Source organism: Schistocerca nitens, chromosome 8, assembly GCF_023898315.1.
Source record: "Schistocerca nitens isolate TAMUIC-IGC-003100 chromosome 8, iqSchNite1.1, whole genome shotgun sequence".
NCBI lineage: Eukaryota > Metazoa > Arthropoda > Insecta > Orthoptera > Acrididae > Schistocerca > Schistocerca nitens.
Genome location: NC_064621.1, coordinates 549,301,020 through 549,322,230, shown reverse-complemented (window position 1 = coordinate 549,322,230; position 21,211 = coordinate 549,301,020). Strand labels below are relative to the sequence as shown.

Sequence of the window (21,211 nt, the reverse complement as noted above, 5' to 3'; positions counted from 1 at the left end):
CACTGCTGCCTTCTCTTCTACTATCCTTTATATCTACCAAAACAGCTCTTCAACTATCGATCTATCTAGAATTAGGAATGAATAATGAAAACCTGATATGACAAGTTTTACCGAAAGTGACAGTTTTTATTAGACACTCCCGAAATGGCAAGAACTGCCAGCATAATTTTAATAACAAACAAAATTTTAATCATCAGTATGTACAAAATTTTCAGCAGTCGCAAACACATTTTGGCATCAATACAGGTTTTTCTCCGCAACAGCATCAAAACCAGCCGGTTAACATACCTAACCAACAATGTAATGTGCAAGGTCAACCAAGCTTTAATGTTTCGCCGCCTACACGTATAGCGTCGGCTCCGCCAAATAGTAACGCACAGCAACAAGGAAATCAGTACGTACAGAAAACACACCATTTTAACTCGTATCGCGATGCACCGTATAGAAATGACTATCATGACAGACGTAAAAGTAATGAGCACAATTTTCAGCGTACGTTTAATAACAGTCGGTCTTACCAGCAGCAAAATCATCCGCAACGACAGATTATCATGAATGAACCAGACAGTTGGTATCATCCCGAACCTAATGCGTCAGGACGAAATAACAGAACAGTAAAAATAGTCGAAATGCCACAGCATCCTCCCACAAATAATAGCACGTCAGAAAGAATTTGACTAGATACAGTACAGGTTGCATCTTCCAGCAACGCAAGCAATACTTTTGACACACAGAATCTTGTTCACGAAAATGTTATTACTTTTGACGACATCAGAGACACTCTTTTGCAAGAAAAACCAGTTATTCAAAAAACAATTTCACACCCTGTCATTGAAGTAAAGATTGGATCCTGCAAATTTTCAGCAGTAATCGATTCTGGATCACCTATGTCAGTTATAAATGAGGAAACTTTCAACGAATGTAACAAAAAGAATACCTATCCTACGTTACCATTAGGCAAAACTAAAGTAAAAGGAGCAGTATCTGGCAAAGGAGTAGATGTAAAATTACAGACACACTTATTTTGTATTGCAGGTCATACGTTTCACTCAAATTTTTGGATTGTTCCCTTATTGACAACAGACGTTATTTTAGGTACGAATTTTCTGGTACAACACGACGCAATTATTGACTTTCAAAATTCGTATTTAATGTTAAAGGATGAAAATGTACAACTGGCATTAGAATTTCAGCACTCTTTATCTGCAGAAGAACAAACAATCGGACAGAGGTCATTTCTGCATCACGTAACATAGACTGTCATTCCACATTGTTCACAGATACGTACGTACACAACTATAATACTCCAGACGAAGCCGACTATGACGTTATACAGATGATTTCTGATAAAGTTAAAGAGAGCAATGCAAATACGGACGACGAACGTACTCAGCTACGCAAAATTCTTTTACAGCAAGCTCCAGTTTTTGACAACGTCCCTGGTACTATGTCCGGATTTATGTATGAATTTCAAGTTAAACAGCACGAAACGTTTAAAGCCAAACATTATCCCATTCCTTATATTCACAGAGAACAAGTTAAGAAAGAATTGCAAGCTATGCTTGACCAAGGTATTATTGAACCGGCACTTAGTCCATATTGTTAAGAAAAAGGATGGTTCACTTCGCCTCGTACTTGTTTCGCGCCACATCAATGACATTATTATTAATGAAACAGATCGCCCACAGACACTAGAAGAACTACTACAGAAATTTCATGGTACTGCTATTTATTCCACGTTAGATTTGAAATCGGGATTTTGGCAAATTCAGCTCCATCCGAACTGCAGAAAGTACACAGCTTTTCTCTGTTTTGATGACTTATCAATTTTGTAAATTACCGTTCGGTTTTACTATTTCTTCAGCAGCATTTATTCGCGGTTTGAATACTATACTTCCGAAAGAATTAAGACAGAATCACAACGTATGTAGACGACATTCTTATTGCAGAAGCTAACTGGTCTGAACACAATTTGGTTCTTGAACAACTGTTACAAACCTTTCGTGCACAAGGACTCACAGTTAATCTTAGCAAAAGTACTTCGGCAAAACTTCTATAAAATTTCTTGGACATGTAATTTCAGCGGAAGGCATTGCGCCTGACACAGAAATTACGTGACATTACTGTTCCTACGACGAAGAAACAATTACGCAGCTTTCTGGGATTAATTAACTTTTTCCGTAAATTTATTCATTACTCTGCTTTAGATACCCCTCGATTGTGCCAGTTGACGGGTAAAAACACTATTTGATCCTAGGATAGCCAAGCACATTCTGAATTTGTCAATCTGAAACAAGCTTTGTTGAATGCACCACTTTATCACATCCAGATCTTACTAGAAATTTTTCCATTGCCACCGATAGTTCTAACACCGCTTTAGGCGTACACATTTTTCAGGAAATTGAAGATGATTCTACAGCAATTAAAAACATCGCCTTTGCGAGTCACATTCTGTCACCTGCTGAACGCAGTTATTCTGTCACAGAACTTGAAACATTATCTGTTGTATGGGCATTTATGAGATTTAGGTATTTTCTTTATGGAAGACACACTACCGTTTACACAGATCATAGAGCTATACAGTTTTTACTTTCCGCAAAATTTACACACGACAGGTTAAGCAGATGGAAACTTTATTTACAGGAATTTTATTTTACAATTGTTCACATTCCCGGTACACAAAATGTTGTAGCAGACGCACTATCCCGTTCTCTCAGCAACAATCAGCAAGACATCGCAACCAACTTCTGCCAAGCAAATTTTAGTGTCATGTATATTCAACAAAAGCAGAGCAAATACAACGCGTGGAAAGAAATTAAACGCCTTTGGCAAGACAAGAATAATGTTACCCTTAGAAACCATTATACTGTACGCAATAACATTCTGTTTCGCCGCTCTCACCCTGACAACAACAATTGGTTATTATGTATTCCTGACGAGCTTGTTAACAAATTAATTTGGTATACTCATTTAAGTTACGCACATTACGGAGCCAGAAAATGTTTTCTTATACTGAGACAGAACTGTTATTTTGCCAACATGGAGAAACGTATTCGACGAGTTTTAGCGTCATGTAAAATCTGCCAGAAAGCTAAATCAGACACGACTTCACATATTCCTCCGTTACATCCCATTGTACCTTTAAATTGAGACACATGGCCGCTGTAGACATTTTTGGTCCGATTCCCAGATCTAATAGAGGTTTTTGCTACATCTTTGTTGCTGTTGAACTCACTTCAAAATTTGTTACCTTCACTCCGTTACGCAAAGCTACTGCTAAATCTGTTTCGAAAGCATTTGTAAAACATTTTCTATTTCATGTAGGGCATGTATTGAAAGTAATTTCCGACAATGGACCATAGTTTCGATCTGCTAAATAGACACGTATGTTACGAGCAAGAAACATTTCTCCGATTTATATATCCAGTTACCACGCTTCTTCGAACCCTTGTGAACGTCTAATGAAAGAAATTGGTGAACTATGTAGAATATACTGCCATAAAAAAATATATTGATTGGGATACACATATACTGTCATTCCAGGATGTAATTAACTCAATACCAAATGAATCTACTATGCTATCTCCGACTGTTATATTGAAAAATGTTGAACCACCTAACAAAATTAAAGAATTAGTATCCTTTCCTATCTCTCGTCGACTACGACACCATGAAATAATTGACATTGCGCTGAACAACATCAAACGTGCAGCAGAGCGCCGGAGAAGACAGCAAAAACAGGTTTGTACACGCCGTGACTTTCACATCGGACAGAAGATATTAGTACGCACACATTATTTATGCAACAGAGGAAAGAGTAGATGCAGTAAATTTGAGCTTTTATACGCAGGTCCGTATCGAATTCGCAGCATTCCTCACCCCAATGTAGTACACGTCGAAACTTTGAGAACCAGAAAAAGTAAAGGCAATCACCATGTCTCCAATACTAAACCCTTTATTGAATGAACATACTTTACGATTTATCACACTATAATGCCATTTCCTGATTTTTATATGACTACTTACTGATGATTATCATATTTTTTCTTGGCAAGTGCCCGGCAAGGTAAGGTTAGCAGGTCGCTTTTCTTGTTACACATCAGACTGTGCACATTTTTCCAGATAAAGTTACATATTTTATGACCAATTATGCAATTCTATCTATGTGACTACTTACTGATGATTATCGTATTTTTTCTTGGCAAGTGCCCGGCAAGGTAAGGTTAGCAGGTCGCTTTTCTTGTCGTTATATATCAGACCGGGCACATTTTCCATTTTCGTGTATGTATGATTGTTTTCCTGTTTTGTTTGTATTCACTACGAAGTCTTTAAGATATAACAAACACCAGTTGACTTTAACATGTTTCCTTATGATATCTCAATATCTTGACTATTCTACACTTTTGGCTACTGCATTATGAGACTGTGTGTACATTTTTACACCTGAACACTATGTTTTTGACATAATACATTTTCTGTCATGCTATGCTGTATGCTTAATTATATCACTAGAAACCAGTTTTTATTTAATGGGTATATGATTTAAATGCAAGATATTAATCCTTATTCATCATTTTCAGAAAGCAATAACGTGTAAAAGAAATAAATTAAACAAACCACAGTGGATTACTATGAAATGGGAATTTGACCTTCGGAATGAACGAAAGAAAATGGAATACCTTGTGATGAAGAGTAAATGGATCAGAATTAACAAGCATTAACAAGAATATACAATACACATCGTACGATAGCAGTCTTAACTAATTTTTTCTTTCAGAATACGAGGCGATTGATGTATTGCTCATGCGCTGCCTGCGATATGCAAGGTCTCTGACCAGAGAGCAGTGTTGACTGCAGTAGGAACTGTGTAGCTGTAGCAGTAAGTTGTTGCTAGTCGGGAGTTTGCTCTGGTCTGGTCTGGTCTGGTGTATCGTGTAGGCTGGCCCGGTCGCGGTCAGCGATGCCGGAGCCTGATTATTATTGTATATTGTATAAAGTAAAAAGCAGCGTCGCGCTCATGTATTAATGTTATCTCAACTCGCATGTAAATGTTTTAAAACTCTCGTAATAATAATCTTCCTCATAAAAAGTAACTTTTAACAACCATTCATTTCAATTTAAAGAATTTACTAATTTCTCCCATCCATGATCATCCCGATTATTGCAATAGAAAAATCAGTTGCTTCCTTTCATAAATGACAGATAGGTCGGCCAGCATTGCACAGAGCTGTGCCGGAAAAAATTATTGTAAGATCAGATATATCCGGCGACTTATTGAGGTAAGAATTTTTCCTTTTTTTATTCAGAATGATCTTTCAGGGCCATGACGCAGCACTGCTGTCGTCAAAAATTTACCAGGTTAAATTCACAGTGAATTATTGAAAAGTCATAAGTGAGCGACAATTTAATTGAGAGGTTAGTTACATTGTTTTATTACCAGGTTATTGAATTTATTTTTTTATTGGGACGTTACACTGAATGTGAACGACATAATTATAATTGTTACTGTTGAGAGGTTTAGGAATTTCTGTTTTGAGGTTACACTAAATTAGAATCATATTCATATTATTTATTTTATTTTTTGTGGGGAGGTTACAAATAAATTGGGTGAGATTAAGGAACTGAGACGTACAGCGCTTTTCTGGCCTGAAACCTGCTTGTTCTTGCGTTAGCACTGGCTTTACAAATGTCCTGTGACTTCTAGAAAAGATACGGTGGTACATGCTAGTCTGCACTCTTTCATTTGCATCTGCATGGCTACTCTCTAAATCACACTGAAGCGGCTGACAAAGGGTTCATCGAACCACTTTCGCCGGCCGAAGTGGCCGTGCGGTTAAAGGCGCTGCAGTCTGGAACCGCAAGACCGCTACGGTCGCAGGTTCGAATCCTGCCTCGGGCATGGATGTTTGTGATGTCCTTAGGTTAGTTAGGTTTAACTAGTTCTAAGTTCTAGGGGACTAATGACCTCAGCAGTTGAGTCCCATAGTGCTCAGAGCCATTTTTGAACCACTTTCACAGCAATTCTCTGTTACTCCACTCTGGAACAGAGAGCTGGAAAAAGAATACCTATACCTTCCGTGCGAGCTCTAATTTCCTGTTTTGTTATGATAGTTTCTCTACACGAAGGTCGGCGGCAACAAAATATATTCGCATTCGGAGCAGAGCACTGGTGATTGAAATTTCGTGAGAAGATTCCGCTGCAACGAAAAACATCTTCATTTTAATGATTTCCAACCCAAATCCTGTATCATGTCCATGACATTCTTTACCATATTTCTCTTTAATACAAAACGTGCTCCCCTTCTTTCAACTTTGAGATACTCGGTTAATCCTATCTGATAAGGATCCCATACCGCGCAGCAGTACTCCAGAAGAGGACGGACAAGCGTAGCGTAGGCAGTCTTTTTAGTAGATCTGTTGCCTCTTCTAAGTGTTCTGCCAATAGAACGCAATCTTTGGTTTGCCTTCCCCACAACATTTTGTGTGCGTTCTTTCCAAGTTAAGTTGTTCGTAACTGTTATTCCTAGGCATTTAGTAGATTTACCGTGTAACCGAAGTTTAACGGATTCCTTTTAGCACTCATATAATGACCTCACACTCTTCATTATTTAGGGTCAATTGCCGATTTTCGCACCATACATATATCTTACCCAAATCGTTTTGCAATTGTTTTTGATCTTCTGATTACTTTAATAGACGATAATAAACGATCGCATCATCTGCGAACAGCCAACGACGTCTGCTGACATTGTCTCCTAAATCGTTTATAAAGATAAGGAACAGCAGAGGACTTGTTACACTACCTTGGGGAACGCCAAAAATCACTTCTGTTTTACTTGATGGCTTTCCGCCAGTTACTACTGTCACCTTTGACAGGAAATCACGAATCCAAAAGTAAAACTGAGACGACATTCCATAAGCACGCAACTTTATCATATGCCGCTTGTGAGATAGGCTGTCAAAAGCCTTCTGTATATCTAGAAATGAGGAATCAATTTGAAATCCCTTGTCGATAGCACTCAACACCGGTGTCAGTATAGCTTGAGAAGAATAATATTTTCTAAATCCATGTTGACTGTGTGTCAACAGGTCGTTGTCTTCGAGGTAATTGATAATGATCGCACACAATATATGATCCAAAACTCTGCTGCATATCGGGTCAGCCATTTAATGGATTACTCCTACAGCCTTTCTCGAATGTGTGGGACCTGTGCAACTTTCCAGTCTTTGGGTACGGACCTTTTGACGAGCGAGCGGTTGTATATGATTAAGTATTGAGCTATTGAATCAGCTTACACTGAAAGGAACATAACCGATATGCAGTTTGGACTGGAAGGCTCGTTTTTATTAAGTAATTTAAGTTACTCCTCCAAGGATGTCTACTTCTAAGTCATTCTTATTGGCAGTTCTTGATTCCAACTCTGGAATATTTACTTCGTCTTGTTTGCTGAACGAATTACGGGAGGCTGTGTTTAGCAACTCTGCTGTAGCAGCATTGTCGTAGATAGCATTTCCATTGCTATCGAGCAGGGAAGGCATTGATTCTGTCTTGTCGCTAGCGTACAGTACATACGACTAGAATCTTGTAAAATGAAGTTTACGCTGAGGCGCTTTAACAACCATCTCCAAATAAACCCCTAAAAACACCAACGCCTCACAAAACGAAAAGATAGTAATAAAGAAAACTGGCTAAGAGCGAATAGGACTCGCACTCAGAGTTCCGTACAAACTTAATTGTATGTATAACTTAATTATGTATATAATTAAGTTAGTATGGAAGTGACTTGTTTGGACGCAGCAATGTTTCCAATTGTGCTTTTCACGGATGATTAACGCTATGTAATTACTAATGGCAAAAAGATAAGTGTGTAACATAATCACAAGTTAACAATTTTCGGACTGTTTCCTTTACTTTTACTATGAAACCTTGCTTCTTGCCGAATTTCATGAATCTTGGTCACGGGAATTAAGCTATAGGTTTTAATGAACAAGTCTGGGTGTCAAAACGCGAGACATGATCGGCCGTATCTTTTGATTGTATCAGCTTAGATGTTTTACACACCGAGGGACTGTAGACCTTAGTACGTGACGTACATTTGAACTTGATACGCCTACCTTTTCCTAAGAAAAAGGTGTCTTAAAAGACTGACGGACACGCCGACGGTCAACAAATGACTAAAACATTATTTTCGTGTGTGTAATTACAAACTAACATTTCTCTGAGTTTTTCCTTTACGTGTACTGTGAATCCTTGCTTCTTGGCAGAATTTATTGTTCTAGGTCACTGGAAGTACGCTATAGGTTTTGATGAGTGAGTTTGCTAGTACCAAAATGTGTGAAATAAATGGCCGTATCTTTTGATTTCAGTGGCTTATAACCTATAATTTTGTACACCAGTAAGGGACCGTAGACCTAGTGACACAAATTTCAACTTGATCCATCTACTAGTTCCAGAGAGAAAGGTTTCCTAACAGTCGATCCAACAGAGAGACAAACACACAGACGGACGGACAACAAAGTTACCTTGTAAGGTTTCTGTTTTTACCGATTGAGATACTGAACTCTAGAAATAAAAGAAAGAACGAGTAAAAATCGAAAGTAGTAAAAGAATAGTACATGAAGCAATAACTAATTCGTCGTTTTATGACGATTCACATTCTTCGTTAAGCAGTTGGTAATTAACCAACCGCGCTTCATAGCGGTGGTCACTACCGCACGCACTCATCTCGGAAGTCGCCAGTTCGAGTCCCGACAAATGTTGCGACCTTCAGTCCAAATATGAAGCGGTCCACGCTAGTCTAGCCTGTGCAGCTCCCTCCAACCTTGCATAATTATTGCAGTCTACAGCGAATGGACAAAATATGGACACTGAAGTACAGTACCTCTTGCTGGAAGGTGGCACCACCGCGTGCGTGTAAATACAGCGACGCGGCTGCAGTGCGCAGCTAATGTGCCAGGTCTTGGAGGTTATCTTTCAGTTTATCATACGCTTTGTACTGCGACCGTCAACCCAAGTGATCGGTGAAATGTGTGGTCTCTTAAAATTGCAAATAGGGCAAGTTGTTGGTGCGCGGTTATCGGTGCATTTGTGACGAAAACATTTGGATTGTTTATCGTTTCACGAGCAACATTATCCACGGTAATGACAGCATACAAAAACATGGTAATTCATCAACGATGACGGTTAGTGGGCGAAAGGTGAAGTTAACTGACAGAGACAGACGACCAGAAAAAATTTCCGCGGCAAAAGTGACTCCGGAACTCTACACTCACGTGAATAATGCTCTATCGAGAAAAACAGTAGGGCGGACGCTTCACCGACAAGCTTTAAAGAAGGATTGTGGACAGACAAGATAGAATTTCCGCGGCAGAAGTGACTACAGAAATGTACATTTACTTGAGCAATACTGTGTCGAGAAAAACGGCGGCAGCTTCACAAGGCCAACATCCATGGGAGGGCTGCAGTTGCGCAGTACTCGATAACGGAAGCCAATGCAAAGCTGCCGAAGGCATGGTGCTACGATCATAAAATCTGAAGACTTGATGACAAAGAATGTGATAGGGTCCGATGAATCATCGTTTACTTTATTTCCTACAAACGGCCTGGTTTATGTATGGAGAACCCCAAATGAAGCCTACGATCAGCCTTTCCTACTTCCTGCGGTCGATCATGAGGGAGGTTCCGTTATGATTTTGGTGGGTATATTGTGGTATTCAGCTGGTCCTTTCGTTGTCCTCTCTAGCCGGGTTACTGTGAATGAATATCTCGACATCCTTGAAAATTAGGTGCGTCTATTTTGCTGCCATATTCCGAGATGAGAAAGGGTCCATACACACAGGCAAAAAAGTTCAGGCGTAGTTTGTGGAGCATCAGAATATTCTCATATATATATATGAGAGAGAGAAGAGAGAAGCAGATTTCCAGCTCCAACGTCTTTGAAGCAGTTCTAGCAGTTCTCAAAGCGAGTGGTGGCCCATCTCCTTAGCAATAAATTAAAAGTTGTGTGGTTGTCAGGTGTTCAAATTATTTTGTCCACCCCATGTATACGATTACTGTATTCAATCGTCGTCCTCCAATTTTTATCAAAACACTTCCTTCCATTACCAAATTTATGGTGGCTCGATGCCTCATGATGTGTCCCACTAAGAGAGCTATTCGAGAACCGCTGTCCGAACGTCGTCATTGTTAGGCAATCTCTGCTCCCCCCCCCCCCCATTCACCACCCTCCCTTCCCAGATATTCTTCCGGGTTGCCGTTGCCGAAAAGATAGAAATCGTATGGTGCAAGAACTGGACTTTATGGTGGATACTTCCAAACTTCCCATAGAAAACGCTGAAGCAAAGCTTGCGCTGTGGGCGCCTTGTCGGGTGTTGCATTGTCGTGCGAAGAACAATGTCTTTGCTTAATTTTCAACGCCCCTTGCTCTGAATAGAGTTTTTGTAGCTGAGTCACTGTCGCACTGTACTTACTTGCATTAATGGTTGGGCCATCTGCTGTAAACTGTGTGCGCACAGTTCCTTCACAGTTGACGAAAATGATGATCACTACCTCAATTGCTGATGGCGCCACTTCGCAAAGGCGAGGTGGTGTATCTCCATTCCACATACGCTGTCTTTGCAGCTGTGAAACAGTGGATTCGTGTCTCATCGCTCGTTTGATGCTGCTTAGGAAATCATTGCCTTCCACGGAGTAAAACTCTACGAAATTCAGAGACGCCGTAAACCTTGCGCCTTCGCGTGAGACAGTGATCGCGGAACCTAGAGTGAGCGCAGTTCAATATACTGCAGACGATCCAGGACGATGGAACGAGCACTGCATGTTGTGATACGCATCTACTGGACAATGACTGCGATAATCACCCTGCGATTGCTGCGAATCAGTTCCTCGGTTGCCCGGATATTCTCTTTTGTCGATGGCCTTCATCATTTCCGATCAGCATCATTCTGTCTGAGCGGGCTTCGTAAAATTGTTGGCACCATTTCACTACAGCTGGACGCGTCATTGCATTTGGTCCACGGGCCGCCCGAATTTCACAATGAATCTGTGTGCGATTCAGAAGTTTTTCCACAAGAATCGTACTGTCCCGTGTACTTAAACCTAAGAATTTTTCCAGTTCCCGAGCTATTTTACTCTCACACTGTCAGGCAACTATTATTCGTACCGCAGCAGAACAGTCTGACAATGAGCATCTTCTTTCACGAACTCAGTCTGACAATGGGACCCTTGTTGTACAATGGTCTTAGAGAGAAACGACATATGTAACTTACTTTCTCAAGTTTCTTGATGTCATTTAATTGCATTGATGTTTCCATACCCATCGACAACGTATACACGTTATGGTAGCGCGTGTAGCATGCTTCTGAAGAAATCGGAAGACATACAGGTGTGCTTGCACAACTTCGTGATTCTTCGAGATGGTAGATTGGGATGTGTAAAGACGATTGGAAAGCACTCCGAGAGCTTCCAGTAGTGCTGAAAGACTATCATAAGACAGAATGGCCCAGACCTCAACAAGTAAACTTACAGTATGAAAAATTAGTCACCCCGGTGCGCACGCGCAGATAAGTCGTTAGACCTTTACAGATGGGGCAACGATCGAGTCACGTGCTCATCAGTGCCAGCACTGCCTCTACGAGAGCATAAGGCGTTAGCGATCTGTGAGATATTTTTGTTTCAAGCCGACATTGTAGGCAGACGTGGGAAAATTTAAGGACGTGGCAGAGTCGTCAAATGTGTGAAGTTTCTGGTTTTCTTGGTGTTCTGTGGAGAACTGTTCCAACGTGTCTACAATCAGTGGCGTAACACACGTAGCCACTAAACATGTCACAATTGTGGCCTAAGCCTAACAAAGATGCTGACTGTGACGGACCGGTGAGGCGTTTCACGTCTTGTGACTCAAAATCGCTTCCAAACCCGACAGGAATTGATGCAGGCAGTGAATGGAGGTCCATCCCCAACAGTCAGCGAAAAATTATTGCGAAGAGAACTGCATGCAATGAATATTTGAAGTCTGTCATCTCGCAAGTGCCCTTTGCTCATACAGACACACAAAGCTACGCTTCATTCGGCTAGAAATAATCGAACGTGGACAGTAGTTGACTGGCAGAACGTAATGTGGTCTGACGAATCACGTCGTCGCCTGTCTTCACAAATGACGCATGCCAGCTAGTGCACCGAAGGCCAAATCAGGCATTTCATCCTGAATGTGTGCGGCGTCAGGCTCGAGCCGGAGATGGATCTGTGACGTTTTAGGAGTCTCTCTCTTATCGTGAATTGGGTCCGCTCACGGAGGTGGCCACTAACATGAACCAGCATGCTTATTTAAACATTCTGAACGATCGGGTGTTGCCTTTCAGTCAACATCTGCATGATGAGTATGCTATTGGTATCCCTACTTTTCAAGACAACAGCAGAGCTCATAGGGCTGGAAGAATATGTGACTAGTTTTGTGAACTCTCCCCCAGCCTATAACATCTCGACTGGCCTGCAGAATCATATTATTTAAACCCCACGGAAAGTTAGAACAGTGGGTAAAACGCCGACATCAGCATTCCCGCAATCTGGTGGAACTGCAAGATCAGATCCTCTGCGTGCGACCGTACCTGTACAACTTTGTGGGTTAACTTCCTAACCAAATCCAGGTAGTTATTAAGTCGAGGGCCGGAACTATACGGTAGCAAAATGTATTCGTAATGATTGCTCTAGAGGTGAGTAACTTTTTGTCTGGTGAGCGTATGTCTCTCTGCACACATTTTTGTTGTACATTTTTCCGACTTCGACCAGTACTACCTGTCATTTGTAAAAGTATAGGACTTTTAAAAAAAGAAAAGAAAGACTCCCAGTATATGTAGATGTAACGACAGATGGCCAATCTGCAGAAGCTGCGTGGCCCCCGTAGGACTTGAGTCAGCTGCTGGCATTGTCAACTAAGTTACTTTTTTTTACTCGCAGCTATCCGTTGATAAAAGGTTCAGAGTTCAACAAGCCATCGACAGCAGTTGACATTGGGGAAGGGAACCGGCCGCGGTTAGTCTGGCGTACCCAGAGGAACCACGGAAATTCTAAATCAGCACACCACGACTGAGGTTTGGATTCCTTCCTTACGAATTCTAAGTCCAGTGAGATTTGCCACTGCGCCATCCTGCTTAGTATTAGCAGTCGATGTGTTACCATTTCTATTTAATTCAGTGTTGTTCTTATTCTTGTTGTGGTGTTCCAAGCTAGTCTATTCTGTACGCGGCTCTTCATCGCTGTTCACTGCTGACAAGCCTTCGTCTCCCTCTACAGTTTTTAGACACCCCGTACTTTCTTCCATTACCAAACTGGCGACTCTTGATGGCTTAAAATCCTTTCTTTCATTCAATGTGTGCCAGGATTTTTTTTTTCCAGTTAGTCTCAGTACTGCTTCATTAGTTATTCGGCCAACCCACCTAATGTTCAGCATTCTTCTGTAGCATCACATATCAAAAGCTTCTATTCTCTGTCTGAAATCCTTATTGTCTACGTTTTACTTCCGTAAAAGGTTAGCCAAGTACCTTCAGAAAAGACAACCTAATACTTTAATTTATATTACATGTTTTAAAAAATTAACTTTTTTAGAAACATGGTATAGCCAGTCTGCACATTACATCTTATCTACTTCGGCCATTGTCAGCTATTTTTCTACCCAAACAGCAGAACTCCGTCGTTATCTTTCACTCATTTCGTGAAACGCCACGAGAAATGAAGCTTGAATATAAATGCAGGTGGTAGCCAATACTGCAAGGTGTGCCACGAATAGCACCTGTGCAATGTCCTCGATACGTTGCAAGTATCAGCCGAAGTGATAGCAGTGTTATGTGTAGCTGCGAGCGCGTTATGTCTGAAGTAAGTGAACTCCTATGTGGGCAGATTGTTGGTGATCGTATGGTGGGGTCTTTCGTAGTTGAGGTAGCCGAAGTTATAAGGTAACACTTTTTCACGCATGTATTTTCATGTGAGTTTCGTTCACAAGCAGTGTGTTTTTTGTAACCTCAAGACATGCAAATAATTTCTCGCAGAACCCAAATGGAATACAATTTAAGTAAAATCTTTTCAATTAAGTAGGTAAAGACGAACTAGTAGTTAAAATGCCTTTTATTTCGGTATTCACGCCGCAAACGATGAAGAGGGAGGGGGGGGGGGGGGGGGGGGAGACAGAACTATATTCTTTGTTAAAGCGATGTATTAACTGAGTATTCTCAAGAATGTTCTTGCTTCTTGAATGGAGAAAGGAAGTGTTCTATCCTTCTGGAGTAATAATTAAAATTATCTGTGAGATTATGGACACCGAAAAGGAAGTTTTGTTGTGAGATTTTAAGAAGGAAACTGAGCACCGAAAAACTTTCGAGACAATGCAAATAACGAATTTATGCTGATTAATTGAAATGTTAAAATGTATTGTAAGTAAATATTTCTTTCCTTTCTTTAATGAGATTGCTGACTGTCTTTCCTTGCAAAAATTGAATGGAAAGCTTTTAGTTTTTAACAGTCAGTACAAGAGAGATTTGTCGATGACTTATCTTAAGCTGTTGTGAATCAGACACAAGAGCCGGTTACATCTTTATTTTCAGACAGAAGCGCGGTACGACATCTGTTCACAGAGTAGGTAAAACTAAAAACTCATTGCACGAGAGTAATTCACATTGTACATGTTTGCGTTCTATTTACCCTGTACGATTACGAGTACAACAGCGAGAGGGTGTTCTAGCTGGATAATTTTGATTAGACATACCCGCGATAACGCGGGAACTGCAACATATTTTCAAAGAATCGGGGTATGTATTCTTATCTGCTGTCTATGGCTTGCAGCCTATCACACAACAAAGCCACCCTGCAGCTATGAAAACGAAACACCACCTCTCCCGTGAAATCCACGTCTTAACTTTCTCTTATATTACGTTACAACAGCAAACCACCTTCATTTACTTTGGATACAGGTTTTTTATCCGTATGCTTAAGACCTAATTCAAGTACACAGTACTTAAAACACATCGTTCGCCTCACGGACGTAGTCCAATGCATGTTGTCATTTTGTGCACTAGTATTTTTGGCTACCGTTAAGACAAAATGAATTTTGTCCTTTCAAATCTGTAAAAATAACTGGGCAGTTTCCAATCTGGTAATAAAAAGAGAATCTACTATTTTACTATCCATACTGTCGTAAGTGCCCTGTTTGCCGCTGAATGTGATACCTATAGCTGACAAAGATATTTTGAATGCGTTTGTACGGAGGACTGAAGAAGGACTCAAATAACGTCGTCGTTGATGGAAAAGGAACGGGACTGCCTGGTGGAGATTAACTAATAAACGTTTTCCAGAGAGAGGCTAGAATAAGCAGCTACGGCCAATGATAAAGTGTTCGTAGAAAAATAATATTCTTTTTGCATATGGATGTACTGACCGTAGTCAGAGCGTTGTTGTGAAGAGTAAACTTTATTGGTACATTTGTTGGCCTCCGCTAGTCACTGTCGTAGTTTTCAAGTTCAGATACATTAACTTTTTTTCTAACTTTGAGACTGAAAATATCATCGTAAGCTATGTATTTTCAAATAGTATGCCCGTGATACTATGGTTCTGGTAGAACTGGAAATATTGATTTTATTTAATAATGCTATTTTCTGTATCTGTGTGTGATTTTTCAATTTCAACAAAATGGTCAGTGGCGATGATAGAGATTTTTTAATCGTTTGCTAGCAAAATATAAAAAGTTATTAGATAAAGTAAAAAGATATTTGACAAAACACGAAGAGTAGAAAGGAATATTGGTGGATAACTTAAAAAGAGAACCAGCTATAGAATTGTAGAAATATAAAGAAGAGTTTAAGATAGCTGTGCAACATTTTATGAGACAAATGGGTAAAATCAATAATCAAGTAGCGCATTTGAATGAGGCGGTATCGCGACGAATCGTGAAAGAAGAGGAGACAAAAGGAAAGACTTAAAAATTGCGACACTGGACTAGGGAATTTGAGACAAAGTGTCCAAGGAGGGTTATAATTGTTAGAGAACTAACTGAATAATGAGTTTTCAGAGTTGCAGAAACTGCTCAGTAAAGAAGTTGAGAGACTGATTTATCTATGGATAGTGTGAGTGTGACAAATGTGGAAGTTCGTGGGCAGAGTGGAAAAAGGAAGAAAGCTCAGGGTAGTGGTGAGACACCCATTCCTTTAAGATGTTGGGGAAGATGATAACCTGTTACAAGAGACGATTAGACAAGTAGGGAACCATCTCCATGTTTTCGCGGCGCAATAACTGCTTCATCATCTTTCGGCTGTGCAGTTACATACATTTAACTTCTAATATTTCGGCTGCATATATTTCAGCCATCTTCGGAGTGAGCCGAAACACTGACGCTTCATCACTCGCTCCGTCCTTTTTAAACTAGCGGACCGTGCCGCTGCGCATGCCACCATTGATGGAGAAGGCGCCAGAGGCGTTGGTCGCCAGCAAAGCCGTACATTGTGCATTAAATATATCTGTGGCTGCGCAGTCAGTCCACGCTGGGATGTCTATGTATCACTCTGAGCTGCACTGTCGCGACGTATTTGTAAGTTTATTACAGAAAGCGCCGGTTTCCGTGTCTTATGAAAGCTGAACTCGCTATCTCTATTAATTAAATCCATCGCCAAACGTATTTCAGTTTCCTCTTTCACCACCGAGTCCCAGAAAGATGATGTAGACGTAGATGTACCTGCTACGTTCCGATGCATGAAAGGTATTATTCACATGTCATATAGTAAACTCCAGCCTCCTGGAGCATCAAACCATCTTTAACGGAACCCAAGAGGGCTGCTGTCTTCTCTGGGGGCGAAAGATCGCTTTTACTTTGTGCTTGCTGAGGATCCGTCCTGTTTCTGACGACAGGCTTCCCACATATGGCGAGAAAGCCACTGAAATCTCTGTCTTCTACATAACTTATGTCCACCTTTGGTTTCATTCGTATCACCTTACATATCTGCACTGGGAATTACTCGTTAGCTTCAAAAACTCTAATTGTAGGAGCTCATCATGCAGATAGGTGTCAGCAGCAGTGATGGGTGCTCAATGAACCAAATGTCTGAGAACACAAACTGGTAGCAGGTACTTGCACGTAAATATAAGACTGTATGCGTCAGTTTCCGATAAACTGTACGCCACAAGGTGGCATCTTTGTGCCGAACTAAAAGGTCTTAAAACGGAAGGCATCCCTTCTTTTCAGTTTCCACCGTAAACGGGATTTGTGCATGGATCTAACTCAAAAGATTTAAAAATTCATTTAATTTATCTTCCACACGGGGGTACACAACAAACGTATCGTCAATATACCTCCAAAATACAGTGGGTTTTAAGACAGCAGATTTCAAAATCTCTTCCTCGAAATCCTTCGTAAATAAATTGTCAATCAGAGGTGACAGGGGATAACCACGGTGACAGCGTCAGTGTGTTTAAAAAAATTCGTTGTTAAATAAGAAGCATGTAGAGGTCATTGCATGTTTGAAAAAAGCTGAAATATCTTTATGAAAACTGTACCAGTAAGTAATAAGAATTATGAAAGTCGAACGTTTGTGAATAAAATCACGACACTGAAGCTGGCTAACAGATCAGAACTGTTCAGTTTCAGCGATTTTAGCTTGTCAATGAAGTCCGCGCAGTGGCGCTTGTGATTAGCACATTTTCACGCAAGAGGCGTTAGTGTTTCGCACAGCCAGTTTGGAGAGCCAATGTTACTCACTGTTAGGTCATAGGAACATCTTTCTTATGGATTTCTGGAAGTCCACGAATCGTCGGGGTAACCGCACCACTTAGTTTCGATCTTCGCACAACTTCTGGCGGAAAGGGGGAGACGTTCAGAAGAGAAGCAGACTTCCTCTTTGGTTAGGGGGGCCTTTAATGAAAGCATTTTATGGGCACTTATTTGGGCTACAGAAGAAAGATACGTTTTGTGATAGTGCATTACAGTGGGGGCTGTTGAATATACACAGATATGAGTATTACGAGAGATTTCAAACAGAGTAAGTCAACATTTTGGTCGGAGGGTGGACAGAAGAGACTAAGGTTGCAGTTACTGCGGCAAGGCATATACAGAAAGACGTGGAGGGCTACAGGAATTTCATGGAATAGCGTCTCTATCGATCAAAACATTAAAATGAAGGTATTTTGGAGCGCTTGTCAGTAGGTTATCCAGAGTCGCTAGAGAAAAACTGATAGCAAGAACTTGGGACAGCGCCCAGAAACTGTTACAACTTCTTGATGAACTTTAAATTTGTCAATAAACAGTTATAATAATGAGAGAGATTAATACTGTGCCGGACCTGAACTCGAACCTGGGAGCTTTGCCTTTCACGGGGAAGTCCTTTATCGCCTCAGCTGTCCAAATACGACCCACGACTCGCTCTCACAGTTTCACATTCGCCAGTACATCTCCTACCTTCCAAACTTCATGGAAGCCCTCCTGCATGCCTTGAAGGACTGGCACTCTTAGAAGATAGGATACTGCGGAGACACGGTTTACCGCAGCCTGGGGGGGATTGTTTTTAGATGAGGTTCGAGTTTCGGTTCAGCACACAGTTTTAATCTTCCAGGAACCTTTAAAATATGCTGCAGTTCTCTGTAATCAGAGTCCGTGTCTGAGCCACAACCTTTGCGCAGAATAGAACAGCAACCAGTGACTGCCACTCCACTTTTCACAATGATTTCGTAGTCCACGGCCCGTATGCAGATTTAAACATATAGCCGCTTGTCAGTGTATTAAATTCACCGCAACTGCCGTGTAGTTGTTTATCGTGAACTTAAAATCGTACGGTATGGCAGTCCGAAATTCGTCTCTTCTCTTTCGTTTGAAGTTAGATGTGCACTAGTAAGCCATCAGCCAACAATATATCTTGCAGTACGAGGAAGATAATTTCATCTTTCCCGAGTAAGAAGGAAAGCGATAGAATTCTTTTGAGTGGAAGGCTACTATCTCACAACTAGAGATGCTGTAGCTGCCGATCAGAAGCAGATAAACTCGTGCTTGAGTTATCGTTATATTTACACTGCCTGACGATTCAACGTAGCCTCAGAAACGTGACGGTAACAAAAAGCAGTATGACTAAGAGGTGACAAGATTTTTTTAAAAAAACTTTCCACCTAATGCTACGCATACGAAATTGCTATGTTTAATTAACAAGCACTTCTAACTCTACGTAGTTTAAATTCTGCTTAGCGATCGCTGTAGTGGACTGTAATAATCTTAATGAAGAAGACATATCAAACGGTAATTTATAAATATCAAAATGCGGAAGAAGCTTCAACAGCGATGTATTAACTCTGAAACACTGCAGGGAGAAGAATGTTAGATTGCTAACAAACAATCGTAAAGTTCACTACTCCACATTTTATTCAAATGTAAGTATAATTTATAGGCTATGCATTATTAATTACAATTATTTGACCACCAGTGGTATGCTACATACCAAATTAAGTACGTAATGTCCTGTTTTTTTATCTTGCTGCAATCGTAAATTTTATGTTTAGTAATTACTGTTAGAGAAAAACAAGGGAAACATTCAACATATAAGAATATCGCGTCAAATAATTTACAAACGAATAACAGTACCTAATTTAATCGCATTACAACACATTTCCTTGAATACTATCCAGAAATATTTCTGAAATTGAAGTATTCATAAACACAGTTTTCAGCAGTTCCTTACCGAGTATACAACGGTTTTAGATCGAGCACTTTACCACTTTTCAGGCCATGTTATCAATAGGCAATCCCTAAAATGGAAACAACAGTTCCATATTACTTAATCTTTGTGCCTGGAACTGGCATCTTAATTGAATCTGTGGGACTCGACCTTTTGTAGGTTCCACGCAATTTTCTACAAGTACTAGCTTGCGCGTTCCGTGACATGAAGCAGCGTCGCAAGGAACCACCTGTTTGAGCGGTCGCCACATGATTCGTATGGAATGTGTGAATGAATTTATTTCACATTTCCTTTCTCGACTTTATTGAAAGTAGCTAACAGAAAACAGTACTCGATACACCTATTCCTCCCGTATTAATTGAAGTGAAGAAAGGGGAAGGGAGCTGTTTCTGTTTCGCTGTTTACAGCTAACAGACGGAGTCACTGTTCGATATGGGTTGCTTCAACATGCGAGGCAGTCAGACTAGATCGACAAAAACACTTTGCTATTCGTTCAACAGGAAACACCGATCATTTATATTTATTAAATTAGGGTCTCGTACTTTTGTTTGAGAGAGATATCATAAGAATAAAATTGAATATTATTGGAGAGAGTTGCAGAATGATCAGACTCAGATACAATCTCGAATTCCGGTGAAATAATTCCAGATTTTTATACTTTGGGACAAAAAAAAAAAAGGAACCGACTATAGTTTTATGCAGGCAAAAACAAATACATGGACAAAAACTAATGCGATACAATAAAACACACGTTACACTGCATTTAACTTTGAAATTGACGGCTGCCCAACAAGTGACAACACTGGGGAAATGCATCAAGGAAACCTTATGGTTGATAACCAAAACAACATTCACCATATGCTACGTTTTCGACAAAGTATATCGTACTGAAGCAACATTCTGCGAACGACGTTTTTAAGGAGATAGGATGAGCCAATTGTTTTGTAGGGTATCTAGTAGGGTTTGCAAATGGACTTACTGTTTTCTCGAGGATCCACGAGGCGGGGAAGATGAGCGGTATGTAGAGCACCTCGTACAGCATCGCGGTCCAGTTGACAGCGTTGCTGTCGACGCGGTAGTACTCGGTGACGATGTTGGTGATGACGGAGTACTGGATCCACTGGATGGAGCTGGACAGCGAGCAGAGCACGAAGATGGCCAGCATGAGCCAGCGGCGCGCGTACAGCCGGCAGGCGGGCGGCGCCGCCGCCCCCGCGTCGGGCACCGCCGGCGTAGCTGCGGGCGCCTCCATCGCCGGCAGCCGACTAACGCGCCAGCCCGATGCCGACGCCACAGAGCTCGAAACGACCGCCTCGCGCGTGCGCAGTCGCCTGTTTACGTAGCGCGCGCTCCTCTGCGCACCTCTCCCACGCTGTTGCTCCGCGTCTACGGGAACTGGTCCCCTCGCGTTATCAGCCTCAACACATTTGCCACAGTTATTCTCGCTCGATTACTGCTTCGTCAGTGCGGTGGGAAGGTTCGTTCGTCCCACTCAACGCGCATCAGTAAAGATCGATCC

General features: G+C 41.0%; 1 protein-coding gene across 1 annotated transcript in view; it reads right to left on the bottom strand.

The window, feature by feature from the left end:
- Positions 1 to 20,944, bottom strand: part of LOC126199670 (feline leukemia virus subgroup C receptor-related protein 2) — a 745,948-nt gene extending 725,004 nt beyond the window's left edge. The window contains exon 1 of the mRNA XM_049936597.1: positions 20,672 to 20,944. Coding sequence (XP_049792554.1) covers positions 20,672 to 20,944 — 273 coding nt within the window. The remainder of the gene's footprint in view (positions 1 to 20,671) is intronic.
- Positions 20,945 to 21,211: the final 267 nt, after the last annotated feature.